The sequence below is a fragment of the Cyprinus carpio genome, chromosome B15, assembly GCF_018340385.1.
Source record: "Cyprinus carpio isolate SPL01 chromosome B15, ASM1834038v1, whole genome shotgun sequence".
Taxonomy (NCBI): domain Eukaryota; kingdom Metazoa; phylum Chordata; class Actinopteri; order Cypriniformes; family Cyprinidae; genus Cyprinus; species Cyprinus carpio.
The window spans coordinates 14571911-14591225 of record NC_056611.1 but is presented as its reverse complement, the minus strand read 5'-3'; the positions used below and the strand labels follow the sequence as shown (position 1 = coordinate 14591225).

At 34.2% G+C, this 19315-nt stretch overlaps 1 protein-coding gene across 1 annotated transcript in view; it reads left to right on the top strand.

Moving 5' to 3' along the window:
* Positions 1–6941: 6941 nt before the first annotated feature.
* The window catches only part of LOC109112562 (rho GTPase-activating protein 32-like), a 29637-nt gene continuing 17263 nt past the window's right edge, over positions 6942–19315 (top strand). Inside the window, 5 exon segments of the mRNA XM_042739376.1 lie at positions 6942–7033; positions 10709–10804; positions 10907–10990; positions 11088–11154; positions 11156–11173. Coding sequence (XP_042595310.1) covers positions 6945–7033; positions 10709–10804; positions 10907–10990; positions 11088–11154; positions 11156–11173 — 354 coding nt within the window. The 5' untranslated portion in view covers positions 6942–6944.

Sequence of the window (19315 nt, the reverse complement as noted above, 5' to 3'; positions counted from 1 at the left end):
CAAAGTGACGCATCCTCGCATAAAGCTGTCACGCTGATTTAAGATGCAGGTGCGGTGACTCTGTATATCTGTGGATGGTGATTGACTAGCTCCACTGGTCTTTGAAGGGAGAACCCGACTGAAATGTTTCTCTTGAATATATAGCTATGATACTGTACAGGTAGACACGCCCCCTTTTTGCTTCTGTAAGAGGGCTCATTTGCAGGAAGTGTCATATCAACTCTTTAATTGCCTGTATTAAGTTTTGTGCTTTCCTCTTATGGTGCTTTGTTTCCTTTTTCTGTCGATTGAACAGAACTAACCTTGCATAATCAAGATATTTCACTCGTTCGGACCTGTCTCGTTTCATCTTTTTGTTCTTGATTCTTTTGCTGTTCATATTAACCAGCACTGAAAACTTAGAATGTAATACTGCATTATGCACATTTACGACTGTTTTAACATTAAACCTCATTCTTAGAGCTTATTGGAAGCATATCTCAAATTGCATTGTGCTTTCTAACTGCTTTTGAATTTGTGTTGTACATTGTTTACATAGTCTGTTATCTAAAGATGTGTTCTGGGCAAACATGTTTTTCATTCTGATCACCCTACATGCAATGAATAAGAGACTGTTCTTACGTGAAGAAAAATATCATAGAATAATAGTTTTGTTTTTCTTTCAGATTGATTTGATTGAATGACTTGATCGAAGGCTTCTTTTGTTAATTAATCTCATTTATTTCAGGTATTATTCTAAAACAGTATGGTGCTGTACCAAAGCCTTATGTACAATAGTCTATTATTATGATGCGTTGTTTGATTCTTCTGCCACTGCTAAGGAATTCTCCAAATTGCTAGACGACTCTGATTATGACACAAGGTGCAGTGTGCCTCTATCTTCTCGTCCTTGATTAGTAGGCTACTTTGCAGTATTTTTCTTGGGCATTCGGTGTTTCCACATACTCAGATGTTAAGATATGGTGCCTGGTGTGTCTTCATGCTGCTAGGAGTAAATGTTAAAGATGTTTTGTATCTGTACTACCAACTTCTGAAGTATGACATTGACCTCCACAATAACTCAGCTGGACACTCTTGATATTAAAAGGGAACAACCCTGCAGTAAGCAATGGCATTTTTAGAGAATAAAGGAAATCCCATTGTTATTTTATTTTTATTCAATTGCTTTCATCATATTTTTAAACATTTATGAAGAAGTCTTGCTCTAGAATAAGACCCCAATCAAAAAGAATATGCTAACATGACAAACGAATTGTCCTTGAGAGTTACATCAATACCAGACCTGGGAATGAAACATATGGAGTCTTAAATGTGTGTGTGTGTGTTTTTGTGTGTGGGCTGTCTTTAAACAGCCCAACTTAAATTCTGTATAGTGGAGCCGTTCAATTTGCATTGTTTACATCACCAGATGCCCAGATATGCACATTTTGGCAAGCTCTATTAGGTTGACATTTTCCAACGCTTTGGTCCATGTAATAACCCCGTAAAACTTTTTGTATTTTGATATAATAAAAAAATATACATATAAGAATGTGTTTATTTCTTTAAGAGTGATTTTTGACTGTTTATATATGCAATGACCACTAGAGGCCACTATTGCATAATGTTAAATCTGAATGAATTTTGTTTCTACATATCAAGCAAAATGCCTTAGAGGGAAGGTGTTTTCCAGAAGTTTGACTGGTAATGCTGTCATATAGGAAATTAAGTGTTCATCCTTGTGCAAAGTCCTCAACCAACACAGCTCCTTCTCACACACCTATTTATCTAAAGTGATTGACTAACACAAAACAGATAACACTGTGGCCCTGGCATAGGTCTCAAAGCCAGCGCCTTGGCATTGGCCAGATAACTGAATAGGCTAATTATCATGATGATGATGATGATGATTTCCCAAGGAAAAGTTGAGATGGTCTCTGCTAAGTTTTGGTTAAAGGTGCTGTAAGTAAGTTTTCGACTCTACTAAAGCATAAATATACCATAAAATGTTTGCAGATATTTAAGAAACATGCTAAGTTAACATACTTGTTTATCTGAAAAACAATGCTACAGTCAGTTATTCTCCTTTGAAAATGTGCGTTCAGGGCCTGAATGTAGGTCTCTGTTTTGGTTTGTGAAACCCGCCCACTGCCAGTTTACCCAATTGTATTTTGGCAAAAATATCCACCATAGGGTGGCCAAACGTGCCATTTTCACAGGACAATTCCTGGCCAGAATTTCTATATTGCCTAAAATATCCAGGTTTTGGCTTTGGTTTCCTGTTTTCATACTTAATGAATGTAATGATTGTTTGACCAATAACATGCAGACATTGTATGTAATCGACCAATCGTGGTGCGTAAGAAGGTGGGATCTACAGAGAACGGTCAAAGCAATGCAAATACGTGTACATATTAGTGTTGGACTGGAAGCAGCACTGAGCATACAGATCGGTGTATGACATCAAAGTACCATGAGAGCGATTCAAAAGCACAAGAAGCCGTCTGCTCTCTAGAGCTCTCACGGTACTTTATACAACAATTGGTATGCGCAGCACAAACAAAGGCAACACGTAGATATTATAGGCAATATAAAAATCCTGGTTAGGACGTGTCCTGCGAAAATGGCACGTTTTGCCACCCTAGGTTGCCAGTTGGCGGAAAACAGCCTATTTAAATTCATTCATCGTCAAGTGTGCTCGTTCCTGTTTGTGTGGTCAATCTGACAACCTGTGTGTGTGTGCATCAAGTCTGGGGAGGAGGGGCCAGGTGAAAAAACCCTCTCCAATATTTTGAATTTGAACTGCAATACCTAGTTCAACCACTAGGTGTAAATCCTACATACAGCACCTTTAACCAGCAGTCCCTCACTGCAGAACACAAGATCCCAGGGGGGTGTGGAGATTGGTAGGTTTAGGGGTGGAGATGGGTAGGTTTAGGGGTGGCAGTGGGTGGGTTTAGGGATCAGGGGGTGGAGACGGGTAGGTTTAGGTATATGTAAGGTGGGAGGAGTTGGATCTGCTTTACTTTCTTTTGCAGAATGCAAAACCATAAATCTTGAATTTTTCCAAACCACCACCTTCTTTTTCAAAACCCCAACACCCTCTTCCAGAACCAAAAACCAAAAATCTTTAACAATTCTGTCATTAATAACTCATCCTCATGTCGTTTCAAACCCGTAAGACCTTCGTTCATCTTCAGAACACAAATTAAAATATTTTTGATGGAATCTGAGAGGTGAAACAGTTGTGTCCTTTTATCTTTGACCATTCAACATGTTATGGAGCTGTAGATTTCTTGTTTAGCCTACTAAATTAGACCTGACCACTATGAAATTGTATAGTTTCAATAGTATAGTTTCATAGTTTGGTTTAGTTTAAAGGGATAGTTCGCCCCAAAATGAACATTTTGTCATTTACTCATCTTCCTGTTGTTCCAAACGAGTATAACTTTTTCTGTGAAACACGAAAGAAGATATTTGGAAGAATGAAGGGGGAAAAAAAAGTAATTCTCAATAGGCTATATCATTTATGTTCCACAGAAAAAAGAAATTCACAAGATTTGAAACAACATGCACTTTATATATTATTTTATATGTAACCCTTTATATGTAAATTCTTTCAGAATTTCCAGAATTCTTTAAAATTGTATTTCTCCATCAATATTTAATGAATTAACCACTGATCTAGCTATATATAATATTCTCTATTATAGATCAGTGGTATCAACACATTTTCCTTGAGGGAAGTATTTAGACCCACTATACAATAATCTTGAATATTTTAAGTTTTCAATGTTGGTCAGTTTTGACTCCAAATCTCAGGCGTTGTTCTATGGACAAGCAAGAGTTAAATGAATCCTACTGATATGTACCTTGCTCCTGGCCACGCCCCCAAACACACACGCAGTCCGTTTATCAGGTGATGCGCGAGAGCGAACTTTTACTGTGTCCTGCATCGAGACCGAGTTCATTCATTCATTCACTCACGTTCACACGCGATGGAGGAGGCTTTGGTTTGACTCTTTTTCACAATAATGGATCTGTTCTAGAGGGAAACTGCTGGATTTGATTTGGGGAAGTAACGCTGAAACAATCACAGACAGGTGAGTGGCTCGTGTTGATCTTTCCTCTGTTTGCTGGCGATTTAAAAAGCATCAGCGCTTGTAAATATTACAATATTTTATCGTATTTTATCCATGAATAAACATTGCGTCTTTTTGCTAGTGGTCAGATAGCTGCGCCATTATAAATTCCATAAATACTTCCAATTTATTCACTAGCCGTGGTTAAGAACGAGCTCTCTAAAACCGTTTAGCCCTAAATACGAAACCCATACAACGAGTCTTCATTATAGAAAAAAACAAAACTCTAAAGACGCTGACCGGAAGTGCTAAAGTCACATGCTGTTGCCCATGACAACAGTGCTCATTTTATTACTACCATCCAAAAGCAAGACTTCAACATAATTATAGAATAAGGTTTACTTCTCCACCTCCTTAGTCGCATAACAATAAACCCACATCTTTGCATGAATATTGTTTCCTGTCTGTAAACATTCCACGTCAGATTTTCAGATTTCAAGACAGTCTGTCGCTTAGCAACCACATCAATGTACAGCTTCCACACAGTCCCTCACACAAGTTGTGTAAATGATGTCATCAGCGAAAATCCTTCTATTACTAATATATGTATATAATAAATATTTTTTTATATAATTTTTTAATATTAGTAATATGCAAAATAAAATTGGCGTTAATAAAAATGCGTGTGTGTGTTGTTTATATATATATATATATTATACACACACACGTTTAAAAATAATATAATACATAGTAATATTATACATTTTTATTATATATTTGAACTTTAATTATTATTACAATTTATTTACAAAATTAATAATATTAATAAAATTATTTTCCAAATATTTTAATCATAAATATAATATATATATCATATATACACGCTACAAGAAATAATAATACTAACAATTAAAATAGGCTAATAAATTATTATTAATAATTCTATTATAATTCTACATTTTAAATCCCAATTTTAATGTAGTATTAAACCCTAGTGTATTCTGTTGCAAATCGAAGAATACAGACCACAAAGAGTTGCTCATATTTTGAGATATTGAATTCCAAAGCATCCTCTCACAACCTTATGAAAAGAGTTAAATAATGACACAGGCTGTGTAAATTGCTTTGGATTAGTCACCAGAGCTACTGTGTGCTTATGTATTCAAGGTAAAGTTAACTCTGTCAGGTGCCTGCATGCTCACATGGAGCTGTCTGTCCTGTCAGGGAGGGTTCATTCTGCTGAGTCAACATCAAGCTTCTCCCTGTCAGCACTTCTGATAGTAGGGCCGGAGTGTGAGAGGAATATTTTGTCGTTTCTATCTCGTTACTCTATCAGAACCAATATATCATACATTCTGTGCATGTCATTCGTGGTTCAACTGTCACTGTGGGTGTGTCTCAATATTCCGGGATTCCTTTTGTTTATATACTTCACACTTGAATTATTAATGGCGTAGCGTATAGTTGCTTGTGTAAGTCTTGTGTAAGTCCTGTATTCATCACGTTCATGCATCACTGAACATGGCACAAACCGTTCTCATCATTGATTTTCTTTAGGTTCATTTGCATTTCAAGGTCCACAGTTGCCATTTAGCCAACTTATTTTTGCATGAATTCGAGTGCTTTCTTTATCAGTATGACTGATTTAATAACTGTATTAATAAAAACAGCAATATACAATTTAAATGAACAAATAACAGATGGATGTTTTTAAATGGATGTTTTACCTGTTTTACATTATATGCTGAAACAACATTTATATCCACCATATTACATAACCTTTACTTATCTATTTATTTATGTATTTATTTTATTGAAATTAATACAGCATTTGATGCTGTTTTGGCAATATAAAGTAAGTAAATAAATCCAACATGTTCATGCATAACATTTATTTTGTTAAATTTAATATACATACATATATACATATTGTGATATACGTATATACATATAGTTGTTATGGCAATATAAAGTAATTAAATCTACCATTTACATACATAACAACATAACATACATAATATAAATTTATATATTGGAATAAATGGTAACACTTTATAACAACTTTCATTAATAAAACTATTAACAAATACTACTTAACAGATCATTGTTTAATATATTCACATAGCTAGAAATATGAGATAATGTGCTTGTTGATGTTTACTAATATACTTATTAAACATTACCTTATGAGTAACAGATAATTAATGAATGCTTTCACAAATGTCATTTAATTTTAAATTCATATAATCATGCACTTTTTTAAAAAAAAATCTTCAAAATTATTTTGACAGATGGTTTACAATGAGTAAAAGCTTCATTGATTAGTAACAAATGTTACATTATGCTTAATAGATCAGTAGTTAATGCTTACAAATGTCATTAAACTTTCATCATTTTATTAGTACCTTTATGAGCAGGTCATCTCAAATGACCTGAATGCATCTTATTTTACACATCTTTACAAATCACTTTTTAATTATTTGTTCATATTTTTGCCATACCCAATCTAAAGTTGGAACTTTTCACGATTTGTAAATTTTTATAAACGTTTACTGATCATTTGGTACCTTTATGGACACTGGACCTTTAGCTGTTGTAACAAGTTTGTGTAAAGGGTGGTTAGTTAAGTTTATCTGCATCACACTAGAGTTACACAGGGAGTTTATCACACACATTATTAGGGGTGCAAAACATGTTTTTACCGCCTCAACATTATATTAGTTCTGTATATCATTCATTTGTTGTGTCAACCCAAAAATATGTTTTTTCAGATTTTTCTGCCACAGGCCTTCAATCCTTTGCTGAGGTTGGAGGTTTATTGTTGAAGTCCGGTCTCCTCCCTCCCCTCACAGAAGGGCAGCTGTCTTGCAGTGACTCAGTATCATGGAGGCGTGCAGCAGGACTGCAGCAACGACACACGGCAGAGCTCCAACACCTCTGAGAGATGCATGCAGTCATGATCCTTGTGAAGGGTGAGTAACAGCCTGCGTACTTCTCAGTGTGCTTTGGCTGCTGCGGTGCTCAATTATGGTTATATGCCGTATAGCATGTGTGTCTTTGCAAGGTTAGATGAGGCATTTTCTTTACATTCGGCCTGAACCGCTGCATAATCAGGTGCAGAGCATGGTTTTTGCACACACAGGCATTTTGTGCGTCATGTGACCAGTCACCTTATTCTATTTCTGAGACCGCATATTTCAGCAGCACTGCATGCAGCAGATGTGAATTTGTCCCCTGAGGAGTAAATTATAGTGGAGATTTGTGTGCAACTAGTGCCCTACAGAGATGATAACAAGGACAGTATGGTCATCAATGAACGTGTTGTACCACCCCAAGGAAGCAGGCATGGTTTAACGTAATAGTCAGTGACATGACACAATCTTTTTATATATCTGTAATTTATTTCATTAAATATGTAATTAAATACAAACAAAAATAGCAGGGTGATAACTTTTCTGATATCACGATAAAGTAAAAAGCCGGATTAAAAAGAAGTCTTGAAAGGAAAACCTTTTTTTTATCATAAACAAACATGTTTTTTTCTTTTTAAATTGAACCCCCCCCTCCACCCCTCCAGATTAAAATGCATATTATGCAACCAATATGCAGAAACATGATGGGGGAAACAAAACAAAAAACTATGTAAAGACCATTGCAGTAAAAAGTTCCAAATATCCTGTTCACTGGATGATATGAGCAGCAGTTTTTTCAAATGACAACAGTCATGATAATTGCAATTATAATTTGATCAAAATGATTATCAGTTTGTAAGTTAACCCCCATTATAGTGGCAGCATGACTAAATGTGACTAAAATGTCAACAATTTTAATTGACTAAACCAGTAGACCAAAACATTGTCTAAATATTGACTAAATATGAGTAAAACGACTACTTAACTGGTGAACACTCTCATTAATCATTGACCATAGTTAGTAATTTTTTAGAACTCATTATGTTGCACGCGTGTGACTTTTGAAAATGGCAGTAAACTTTTGCCTCGTTTCTTCCATGAACAGGATCAGGCATTGATCGTGTCAATATTCACGGTGGTCCTAATCTGTTGGAGGAAGGCGGAGGTGTGGATGTTTCTGGAACAAATCACTCACTCTCTTTGTCTACCGAATGAATCGTCTGAACTCTCAGCCTTTTTATCCCATTTCTAAAGGCTTTCCCAATGCTTAAAGCTGTTCCGCTCACCTTTCGAGCTTACCCCAGGAGTGTTTAACACTTAGCCCTGTTTCTTGCGGATTTAGGGTGGATTCAGTTTGTGACCGGACTGATGTGATGATTGAAGCGATATCCTTGTGTTTTGCAAAAACATACAATCGTGTGATTTTTGTACTGCCACTAATTCTGATCTTCTGTAAACGTCCCTCCTTGTTTCGACCCTCCTGGCCATGTTCTTAGCTGCAGGGGGACCTGGGTAATGGCCCTGGACATTTTCTGAAATGGACAGAATCATTTCGAAAGTTCATGATGTGTATGTGAAATGGGGCGGTTTTAACTTTGGAGACTAACAATGAATGTAACTTTTGAGTATTCTTTCATTATGATGGCTTTTTAAAGTGTTATTTTCTCACATAATAGGTTTGTGTACTATCTTGATAGTTTAACTAACTACACATCCTAAACAGCTTTACTAATGATTAAAGACAATATAGAGGTTCAATACCCTCATTAACAAATCGATTTTTTCAATTTTCTTAATACAAGAATCCTAACACACACTCACAAATGCATTAGGATGGTTGTGTGGTTTGTGAGCAGCTTTTACTCTTGTGTTATTGACACAGCTCGGCCTTGGTGAACTTGTAGCTGTTGGTTGGTTATTTTTTTCACCTGCGTCATGAGTTCAGTGTTAATGAGTGGTGGCCTCTCAACGTGGTTAGTATTCGTCGGCAGGTCCTGCTAGATTAGGCAGCCATAAGTGAGAAACAAGAAATGGACCAGAAGGAATGTATCAGATGGCGCAGTGGGCTTTGAACAGGCCCGGGACATATAAGAGCTGTGGCTTCTAAGATCTAAGGTTAGGTCCCCAAAAAGAATTGGGATTTAAAAAAAAAAAAAAAAACTTTAATGCAGTGCTGAATTTTCAATCAGCCATTACTCTAGTCTTTAGTGGTCACATGATCCTCAGAAATCATTCTAATATGCTGATTTCTTTTCCGTAGGAAAATGTTGTGCTGCTTAATATTTTTTGTGGAACCTGTGATACTTTTTCTTTGATTCTTTGATGAATGAAAAGTTAAAAAGAACAGCATTATTTAAAACAGAAATCTTTCTAACACCTATAAGTCGTTTACTATCACTTTTAATCCATTTAACACATCCTTGCAGAATAAAAAAATATTAATAAAAAAAAAAATGTACTGACCCCAAAACTTTTAAATACTTGTGTTGTTGTAACACAAAATTTCTATTTGAATAAACACTGTTCTTTTAACTCTTTTATTTATCAAGAATTTCTAAAAAAAACAAATTACAGGCCCCCAAAAAATATTAACTATTTCGTACATTGATAATTAAATCAGCATATTACAGTGATTTTCTGAAGGATCATGTGACAATGAAGACCTGGAGTAATGATGCTGAAAATTCAGCTTTGCATCACAGGATAAATTATATCTTTAAAAATTATTAAAATAGAAACTGCTGTTTTAAATTGCAGTAATATTTCCCAAAATAAACAGGGTTTTTTTTTGTATTTTTGGGTCAAATAAATACAGCCTTGATGAGCACAAGAACTTAAAAAAAAAATGTGAAAAATCTTATGATCCCAAACTTTTGAATGGTAGTGTATATATTAATAGAAGTTATTAATTTGCTAATACAGCATGTATTTCTTTTGTGTCACAACATATGGTGTGTAAAGTTTGAATATGCATAAGTGTGAATGAGATTTGAGAATCATCACAGAGGGATATTTTTTCATTCAGCTGAAATACAAAACTGAAAATTTCCAAATATTTTAAAAAATAAACACTTGCTCATTTTCTAACGATTAGAGGAAAAAAATGGCATCATACACAAACCCAAATGAGGATCACACACTAACACACTTTTTTAAATTGTTTCCGGACACAACAAAGTCACAGAAGAAACACATTTCGTTGTTGAGAGATGCATTCATCCGTGCTTTTAAATCAGCTCCAAATATGTACTGTAGATGTTTGATATCCTCCTTGATATCCGCATATTAAGATGTTCGATATCCTCCAACTGGACAGATTCATACTATAAAAGCTAAAAAATTATGATTTTTCTGTTAACTTGTCAACTCCTTCTATGCAAATTTAGCGCAGATTCCTCCAGACTGCAAATCAGGGCAAAAGCCATTTTATGGCTTTAGAAGAACTTTTAAGGAGTTTTTTTAAGGATTGATAACGTGTGGTCACTAACTGATTTCAATGGTGGGTAAAAGAGCAACCTTGAACATTTTGCAAAACTCTTATTTTGTGTTCTACAGAAGAGTCAAACTGATTTGAAACATTATGGGTTGAACTATTCCTTTAAAACAATCGCTTAGTCTCCGCAATTTCATTGGTGTTGTAATTGCTTGTGCGATGCAACATGCAGAGGTATGTATGTATGTATGTCATAAGCATAAGCTTATTTCAACATACTGTACCTCCTTTCTTTTCTTAAGGCCCCACCCAGAGGAGGATGAGGGTGAGAGGGAAGATAGGAGCTTGCAGCCAGCAGAGACGGCAGGCTGGGAGGACGCCATTGCTGTTTATGGTGCGTGTGTGCTGGCTTTCTGTATGTCACACTTCATGCCTTTAGAGTGCTGCGTAATTGTTTGTTTACATGTGCTGTTCGTATTATGCAGGCACGAGGAGCACAGCACGATGGTCCCTGAGCTGCCTGCCGAATCTTCTCTGCGCTCATGTGCCAGCACGGCCAGCATGAAGGTCAAGAACGTCAAAAAGTAGGTGTTTTATATGTTCAAGGGAAGAGTACTTTCTCTGATTCGTCTCTTCCAGACCCACGAAGCAGAATACTGATAAGCTCTTTTTGTTTTGCAGACTGTCCCTCACTAAAGGCCATTTCCCCAGGCTGGCAGAATGTGCCCACTTCCACTATGAGAATGTGTGACTTTGGCTCTGTGCAGGTGAGGGTTTTTATGGTAAATGCAGTCCTGCTGAAGGCCATGATCACTCAGGGTTGACGGGAATGTGTTTTTCATTAGGCTCTTGGCTGTGGTCTTGGTTTCACTGGTGGCAGATTATCCATCATTTTGAAATTAGGGCTGCGGTTTTAAGTTTACAAGCAATACCTCCATTGGCCTCTGTCAGGTTATATGCTAGACTGTGGAAAACATTCTTGGCTTGCTGTTTGGATTTCAACGTCATTGTTCCTCCCCAAGCTGTTATATTCATACAAAATGTCTTTAACATTAACATTGTCCATTTCATCAGATAATGGCAATATTTATAAACTGAAGACTCCTCTATATAAAATTATAAAATATTTATTTAATTTTTTTTTGAAGGGAATTCTGTTATATTCCCCCAAACTGAATTTATGTGATTAACAATACAGTGAAACAGTTATGAATGTGAAATTATTATTACATTTTAAAATAACTGTTTTAATATATGTTAATACGTAATTTTATTCCTATGATGGTGAAGCTGAATTTTTAGAGGCAATTACTCCAGTCTTCAGTGTTACATGGTTCTTCAGAAAACATTATAATATGCAGATTTGATGCCTCAAGAAACATTTATTTATTATTATCAATGTTAAAAACATTTGTGCTGCCTAATATGCTTTTGTTATGTGGTGATGAAAATTAATAAAACATTCTACTATTATTTTTTTTTTTAAAAGTTTAAAATAACTTTTTGAAAAGTATTTGTTTTTAAACAATGTTCAAGTATTTATACTCATCATATAGAGGTATTTACAGTCACTTTTGATCAATCAAATGTGTCCTTGCTAAATAAAAACTATCAATTTCTTTAAAAAATATTTCTGGCCGCAAACTTTTGAACATGAAAATGCACATATTGATCAAACTTTCATTAATAAATGTAATTATTTATTGTTGTCCCCTCTACATTTCCCTTACATTTTTATATTTATCTGGGTATATAAAGTAAATCAAAGGGATCATCAAGACTCCAAAATAGCCAAATTTAGTTTTTATCCTTTAATCAGGTAGTTTTTGCTACTGCACCTTTAAGACTTCTTATGCAATCTATGATTGTGCAATTTTTGCAGCATACTAATGTGATGATATGTAAATGTGGGGTGGTAACACTGTAATATGTTCATGGTAATAGGTGCCATGATGATTAAGGCCGAGAGATGGACTAGCCATGCAGATTTGCTTTGGTTCTCTGCAGACAAACTCTAACATACACAAAGTCCCTTTAAGGAAAGTCAGTTTACTCAGCAGCCAAAAAAAAAAAAAAAAATAATAATAATAATAATAATAAATAAATCTATATATATATAATATATATATATATATATATATATATATATATTATATATATATTTAGATATATATATATTTATTTATATTATATATATATATATATATATATATTTATATATATATATATAACATTATATATATATATATATATATATATATAATATATTATATATATATATATATACATTATTGTGCATGTGCATTCTACAGTAAACAAACAAACTCTATCAGAAAAGGAAATAGCACTTCAATTGAAAGATGTGATCTCTATTCCATATTTGCCACCATATTTTTTTTTCTTTTTTCTATAATTGATTAGTCTCCTCCCCGTCTTATCCTTCTAACTATCTTTGATATAACATCAATCTGAGCTTCTCCATTTTTAGTTCAGCAAATCTGCACCTAACACATTTTGTCCAGCCAGATTTTGTTTGTTATGCTGATGGGTTCCAGCAGAGAGCAGTAAATATCACTGAGCCCCTCCTCAGTCTTTGCTGTATGTACAGCAGTATACTGTTCTGAGAACCGAGGGTGTTGGTTTCGATGCATCATGAACAGGGTATGGCGTCATAACTGAGGAACAGGAAGTTAGCCCTCCCATCCTACAGCTCTGTGCTCTGCGCCTCCATCATCCTGTGCATTTCAGCTCTCAAGGTCATACAGAATCCTGTTCTATTAGAACACATTCAGTCTCCTGAGCACTTCACATGACACACTGTGGCCAGGGGCTGGAGGAATGCGGAGTCCAGATACTCTCCTACTCAAAAACTTGGCAGTTAAATAAGTAATTTGATGTTTCAGGAGGAATGTCCTTTAGTTCGGTTTCTCTTTTGCTGCTTTCAAAAGCTCATGTACACATTTCAGCAGTTGAAGGGATATCAATGAATGCGTATCAGATAACAGCAGTTTCATGCCATGGTGCTTTTGTCTGTCTGGTGTAAAATAAAAAATATAAAACAATAAAATAAAAAAAAATATGCAGAGAAGATAGGAAGCTTTTCTGTTGTACTGAGGACAATTGAGAAAAAAAAAACAAAAAAAAACAAAACAATGTATGTGTCCAAGTCCTGATCATAATTACTGACACACAGATTTAGAATAAATTAGAGTATTTTAATAACACATACAGTTTTTTTTTTGTATCTGTATTTTTAATTTGGGACTATATGAATCTCTTTTTGTGTTGTTTAAAATTGTACATTTTAAAATTCATTTTGATTTTATTTATTTATTATTTGTGGTGGATTTATTTTATGTAAACATGATTGTTTGAATGTGTGTCAGGGTTAATACAGTTAATTAAAATTAAAACCAAATCCATAAACTTGTTAATAAATGTTAACTGAAATAAAATGTTAACTTATTTTATTTCAGATAGTTTCCAATGCAAACATTTCTCATTTTCATTTAGTTTAACTTGATGTAAATAACTAAAAACTAAACCTGAAATAAAAATTTAATAAAACTACATAGACATTGAAAAAAAAAAAACAAAGTAATCATTACAAAAACGCACAAACAAATTTAAACTACAATGTCAACCAGAATTAAAATAAAAGCAGAAATTCTACAGATAAAATGTAATTAAAAATATTAACAAAAACTATAATAGTATGATACTAAAATAATGTGTGCTTTTTTTTGTTGAGACAAAAAAATAAATGAAATGTGAGACAGATGCTTATTTTCATTTGCTCAGATATCACACCACACAGAAACTCTTATTTTAAGTTTCAGTAATGTTAAAAGCAAATTGTATAAGCATGTTCTTTTATTCGGTGAAACATGAATAACTATCCCAAACCAAGTACAGTACTTGTTTGCAGCTGACCCTGCTTTTATATTTTAAATATAACAATGCCTTTTATAAATTTGAATTGTAGTTTATGTATCTGAATACTGTTTTATACCACTGTAGAATAAACTTGCCTGTGTTTTAGTTCAAGAATAGGGTATTGAGTTAACATCCCTTCTGTTCCATCTTTATGTAGACCTTTGGTTGCATTCCCCAGAGGTGGTGTGCATGTTCCACATTCCTCGGCTCAGGTTTAAAGAGGAGCTTTCAGGATCCCTGCCTCCTCCCTACTAGTGCAGAGAGAGAAGGAGATGGAGGAAGAACTGCGCCAAATTCAATGATGGTGTAATGAGCTTTCACTGATCTGAGAACAGTCACCTCCATTTCTATATGAGCAGTTGGTTGGGGCATTGATTAAGTCTATGTGTCTCGGACAGAAGGGAGGGAGCCCTCACTCACCACAATTTCATTAGAATGGACCCAAACAAAACAGTGCTGCTGAAATGTGTGAGAAAAGGCATTTCTATGGGTGGATTGATCTTTAAATATTGATACTTCAAGGTTGAGCAACATCATGGTTTGTAGTGTAACTCGTAGAATATGATATAGATGGATCCGGATTCAGGATTTACACAAATGAAGTAGGTCAGCGCTGGATTATGATTTATCATATTTTGACTGAAGTGGAATCTGATTAACTTTTGCTCTCTAAGACTTTGGGCTCATCTCAAAGACATAAGAATAAACCTGGTATGTGTCTTTAAGAGAAGATGCATGATGTGAGTGAATAGCTGACAACCCTTGTGTAGTTTATGGCACTGTAGATTAGCCGTGACTCCAGATGGAGAAAGGTCCACTCATGATCACTGGGTTACTCTTTCTAGCTTGAGGAATTCCCTTGTGGATTATTGCTACTGAAAAAGCTTTTGCTGCAATTTATTATACAAGGGGAATTTTAATCCACAGATTGTGTGACATAAAGCTGCGGCCGTTGACCTTTGGTGGCTGCTTTTTACCCATTTTCATCAACCGTTGCAAATACCAGACCAGGTGCTTTAATCTTAAATGTGTGTGTCTTTTATTCAGTATTACAACAAGTTTAGAGCTGATCTGGGATTTCATAGATTCAGCTAAAGGAAAAAAATTCAGCATGCTTTTCTGGAGGAATTTTCCAAACCAGTGGCTTAGACAGGGCCTGTCATTGGAAGGTTACAAAGTGTCTCCGTAGCATTCACTGTTTTGAGGTTATCTGTACTGTATGTGAGTGTTCTTCTTGTAGTTGTCAAAATAATATACACAGTTACAAATGTGTAGTCTTTCTTTTCTGGGAATATGAACCAAAAATATTGATGACTCATGGGAAGTTCCTAGTTGCGAAATCATAATTACAATGTGGTTATGGTCAGAAAAACATGGGCTCACTGGGCAATTTGTATCTCTCATACATTTCTCATGTCCCTGTTACACTTAATGTTGTCACATTTTCCTGGTTAAATAAATAGTACATAAAAAAGAACAAATATAATTATATTTTGTATTTTATTAATATAATTTTTTTATTTTATTTTATATTTTTAATACTAATTATATATTTCATAGTGTTTTTGGGCATATTCATTCCAAAATAATAACTAAAGGCAGTAACAATTTGAACAATATTTTGGAAACAATTTACAATAATGTTTCGTTAGTTAACAATAGTTAACTACTTTAGTTAACATGAACTAAGAATAAACAATAGCCTACAGTACTTCTACAGCATTTATTAATCTTAGTTAATATTAAATGATCAAAATCAAAATGCATTATTAAAATCAAAAGTTGTTTTTTTTTTTAACATTAGTTTATGCACTAATGAACTAATGAACACATGAACTAACAATGAACAACTATATTTGTATTAACTATTGTAAACAAAGATTAATAAATACTGTAATAAATGTTCATTGTTTGTTAACATGTTAAATGACACCTTATTGTGAAATGTTACCAGTATTTTTTATTTGTGAACTGATGTTCAGCTGTTCTTTTAATAGTCAACTTATTTCGGATCATCGTCATAAAAGTTCTGTAAACACTGCCACAGACATTAAGATATACAGTATCTTTTATTTCATCACGCTGAATGCTCACTAAAAACTGACGCAGTCATCACGCTTTCAGACCATTTCAAGTTTTATTTTGACGTGACACAGAGTCGTTGTATCTAAGTGGGAGAGTTGTTGACTTACTTTATAATTAGTCAATAACGCCATTTTTCTTATTTAGGCCAAGAGCTCGCATGGAAAACAAGAGGCGGGATTTATCACACGAACCAATCACATCCAATCATAACCGATCATATCCAGTTATAGCGTGATGGAGGCATTGCCTCCTCTCACGTGACTTTCCTCCATTCCAGAAAAGTCACGCCATGCTAAGGGGTCTCTGTTGTAAGTCTATGGACTGAAGGGAGGCAATCCTCCGCTGTAACTTTACCTGCGGGTGTTCACTTTTGGACAGTGTTACTTTATAAAAACGAGTGACTATTATACTTTAAATGCAATATTTATTAATGTTTGCGATTTTTATGTTTGTAATATCGATTATTTGTCATCCAATTGTTTGAGGAGACACTGCCTTCCCTTGCATCCTTGGAGGGAATGCCCCTGGTATATATGTATATATTAGTGCTGACAAACGATTAATCGCGATTAATCGCATCCATAATAAAAGTTTTTGTATACATAATATATGTGTGTGTACTGTTTATATTTATTATTTATATATAAATACACACACCTGCATGTATATATTTTAGAAAAATATGTTAAGTTTATATATAATTTAGTGCTGTCAAATGATTAATCGCATTCAAAATAAAGGTTTTTGTTTACATACTATATGTATGTGTACTGTGTATATTTATTATGTATATATAAATACATACACATACAGTAAATATTTTGAAAATAAAATTTTACATGTATATACATTTATATATTTATATTCTTATATTTTATTTATATATAAATATATTTAATATATAAACATAACATTTTATTCTTAAATGTATACATTCATGTGTTTGTAATTGTATATACATTAATAAATATACACAGCCTACACGCATATATTATGTAAACAAAAAACTTTTATTTGGATGTGATACATATAAATTACATTAATATATTATATACAATATAATTATATTTATACATATAAATTACATTAATATAATATATACATGTAAATACAGTTAAATATTTTCAAAATATATGCTATGAGTGGCTGTACAAGCCATAATTTATTCTCTTTTCACATACATATATTTCTACTTTAACACACTTGCATTCTCCTTTCATATATATTTTTGCTCTCATAATCACACATTTTAACGCACATATTCATACATTTTGCTTTCATAGTCACATTTTAATGCACACATTCGTATATTTATCTCTTATATTCATATATTTTATGCACACATTTATACATTTTGATATGCAAATGTATTCAAAGCATACATTTAATATTATAAAAATAAATGTGTGTAGGAAGAAAATGCATGTACGTCCAAAGAAAATATCTATCTGTAAAAGAGGAATATATGCATGTGTGAGGGAGTATAGTGGAAACGGAAGGAGTATGATGGAAAATGGAAGGTATTTGAGGCTGTAGTGGAAACGCACGGGGCGTCGTTGTTAAAGCTTCTCATTTACTTTGAATGGGTGACGTCATGCACTTCCTAAAATTAACTTTGCTCCCATCAGAACCACAAAACTTCCCAACTTTTCACTAGACTAGTAATCATCAAATAGCCCCAACGGAAGCTTCAGCTAATCAGATCGCCGTATGCAAATAGTCTAGCTCAGTCGCTGGCCAATTGCAGTCCAATGTTATTGGCTATTGTCACTATGACGGTCAGCGCCAAGCTTCAGACATGCCCTCTGTCAAGCGTTGATGCCGATGCCTCGTGCGAATGTAAAAAGCGGTCTATGATATTGGAAAATGTTTATAATTTTGTGTATAATTATTAGTTAAGCATAATAAAACAATAATAATAGTAATAATAATAAAGAAGAATAAATATAACTAGATATGTACTTCATGTGATAATATGCAGCACTGTGCAGTCACTAGGGTCTTTTTTATCACTAGGGTCCTGTCACTAAGGTCTTTTTTTAATCATGTTTTAACAATAAGATAGGAATTTTACCATAGCATGTTTTAACACTTAGATAATCTCTGTTAGCATGTGACTGTTCACTGCTAGCATGAGTAGCATATCGGAAGTCTTGTTTGCTAGCATGAGTCAAAAGAGCCAAGTGCCATATCTCTATGATGTTCTAATGCAGAGATATAGGTTTTGCTAAACGGTTGCTAGGGTACTCCTTTTGGTTTGCTAGGGAGTGGCTTGGCAACTGCCAGTTATGACATTCCAAATGCTGCTTGTCAGTATGTATGATATAAACCGACCCCCATTCCAAAAGTCAAAAGAGGCCACCTACTTGTCTCTACAATGTTTTGTTCCACAGACATACCTCTCACCTTTTTATGGAAGTCTATGGGCTGGTTTCTAAGGTTTTTGTAACTGGTTGCTAGGGCATGGCTAGGAAGTTGAAATGTCACCATTTATTGTCTGCTTGCTAGGCCGAGTGAAATGAGCCCACCCCCAAATCTCTACAACGTTCTGATGCAGAGGTATGATGTCAAAAATTCGGTCCAATGTTAAGTCTATGGCCCAATTTTTTGCCCAATTTTTCACCCGCTGTGCAAGCATCGTACACACCGATGCTTATAAAAGTCACAGCACACCTCTCCTCAATAAACTGCATAATTCAGTGATTCACAACTATAACTAATAAGAATGTTAGTGTTTGATTTTTATGGATGTTTTTAGTTACTTTTGTAAAATAAGGCAATTTTGGTAATAAAATTGTCACCAATGGATGCCTGATGTTAAAAATCCCACATCCACTTTAAAAAACTGCAGCACTAAACTCCAAAAACATCATCAGAGACGATGCACA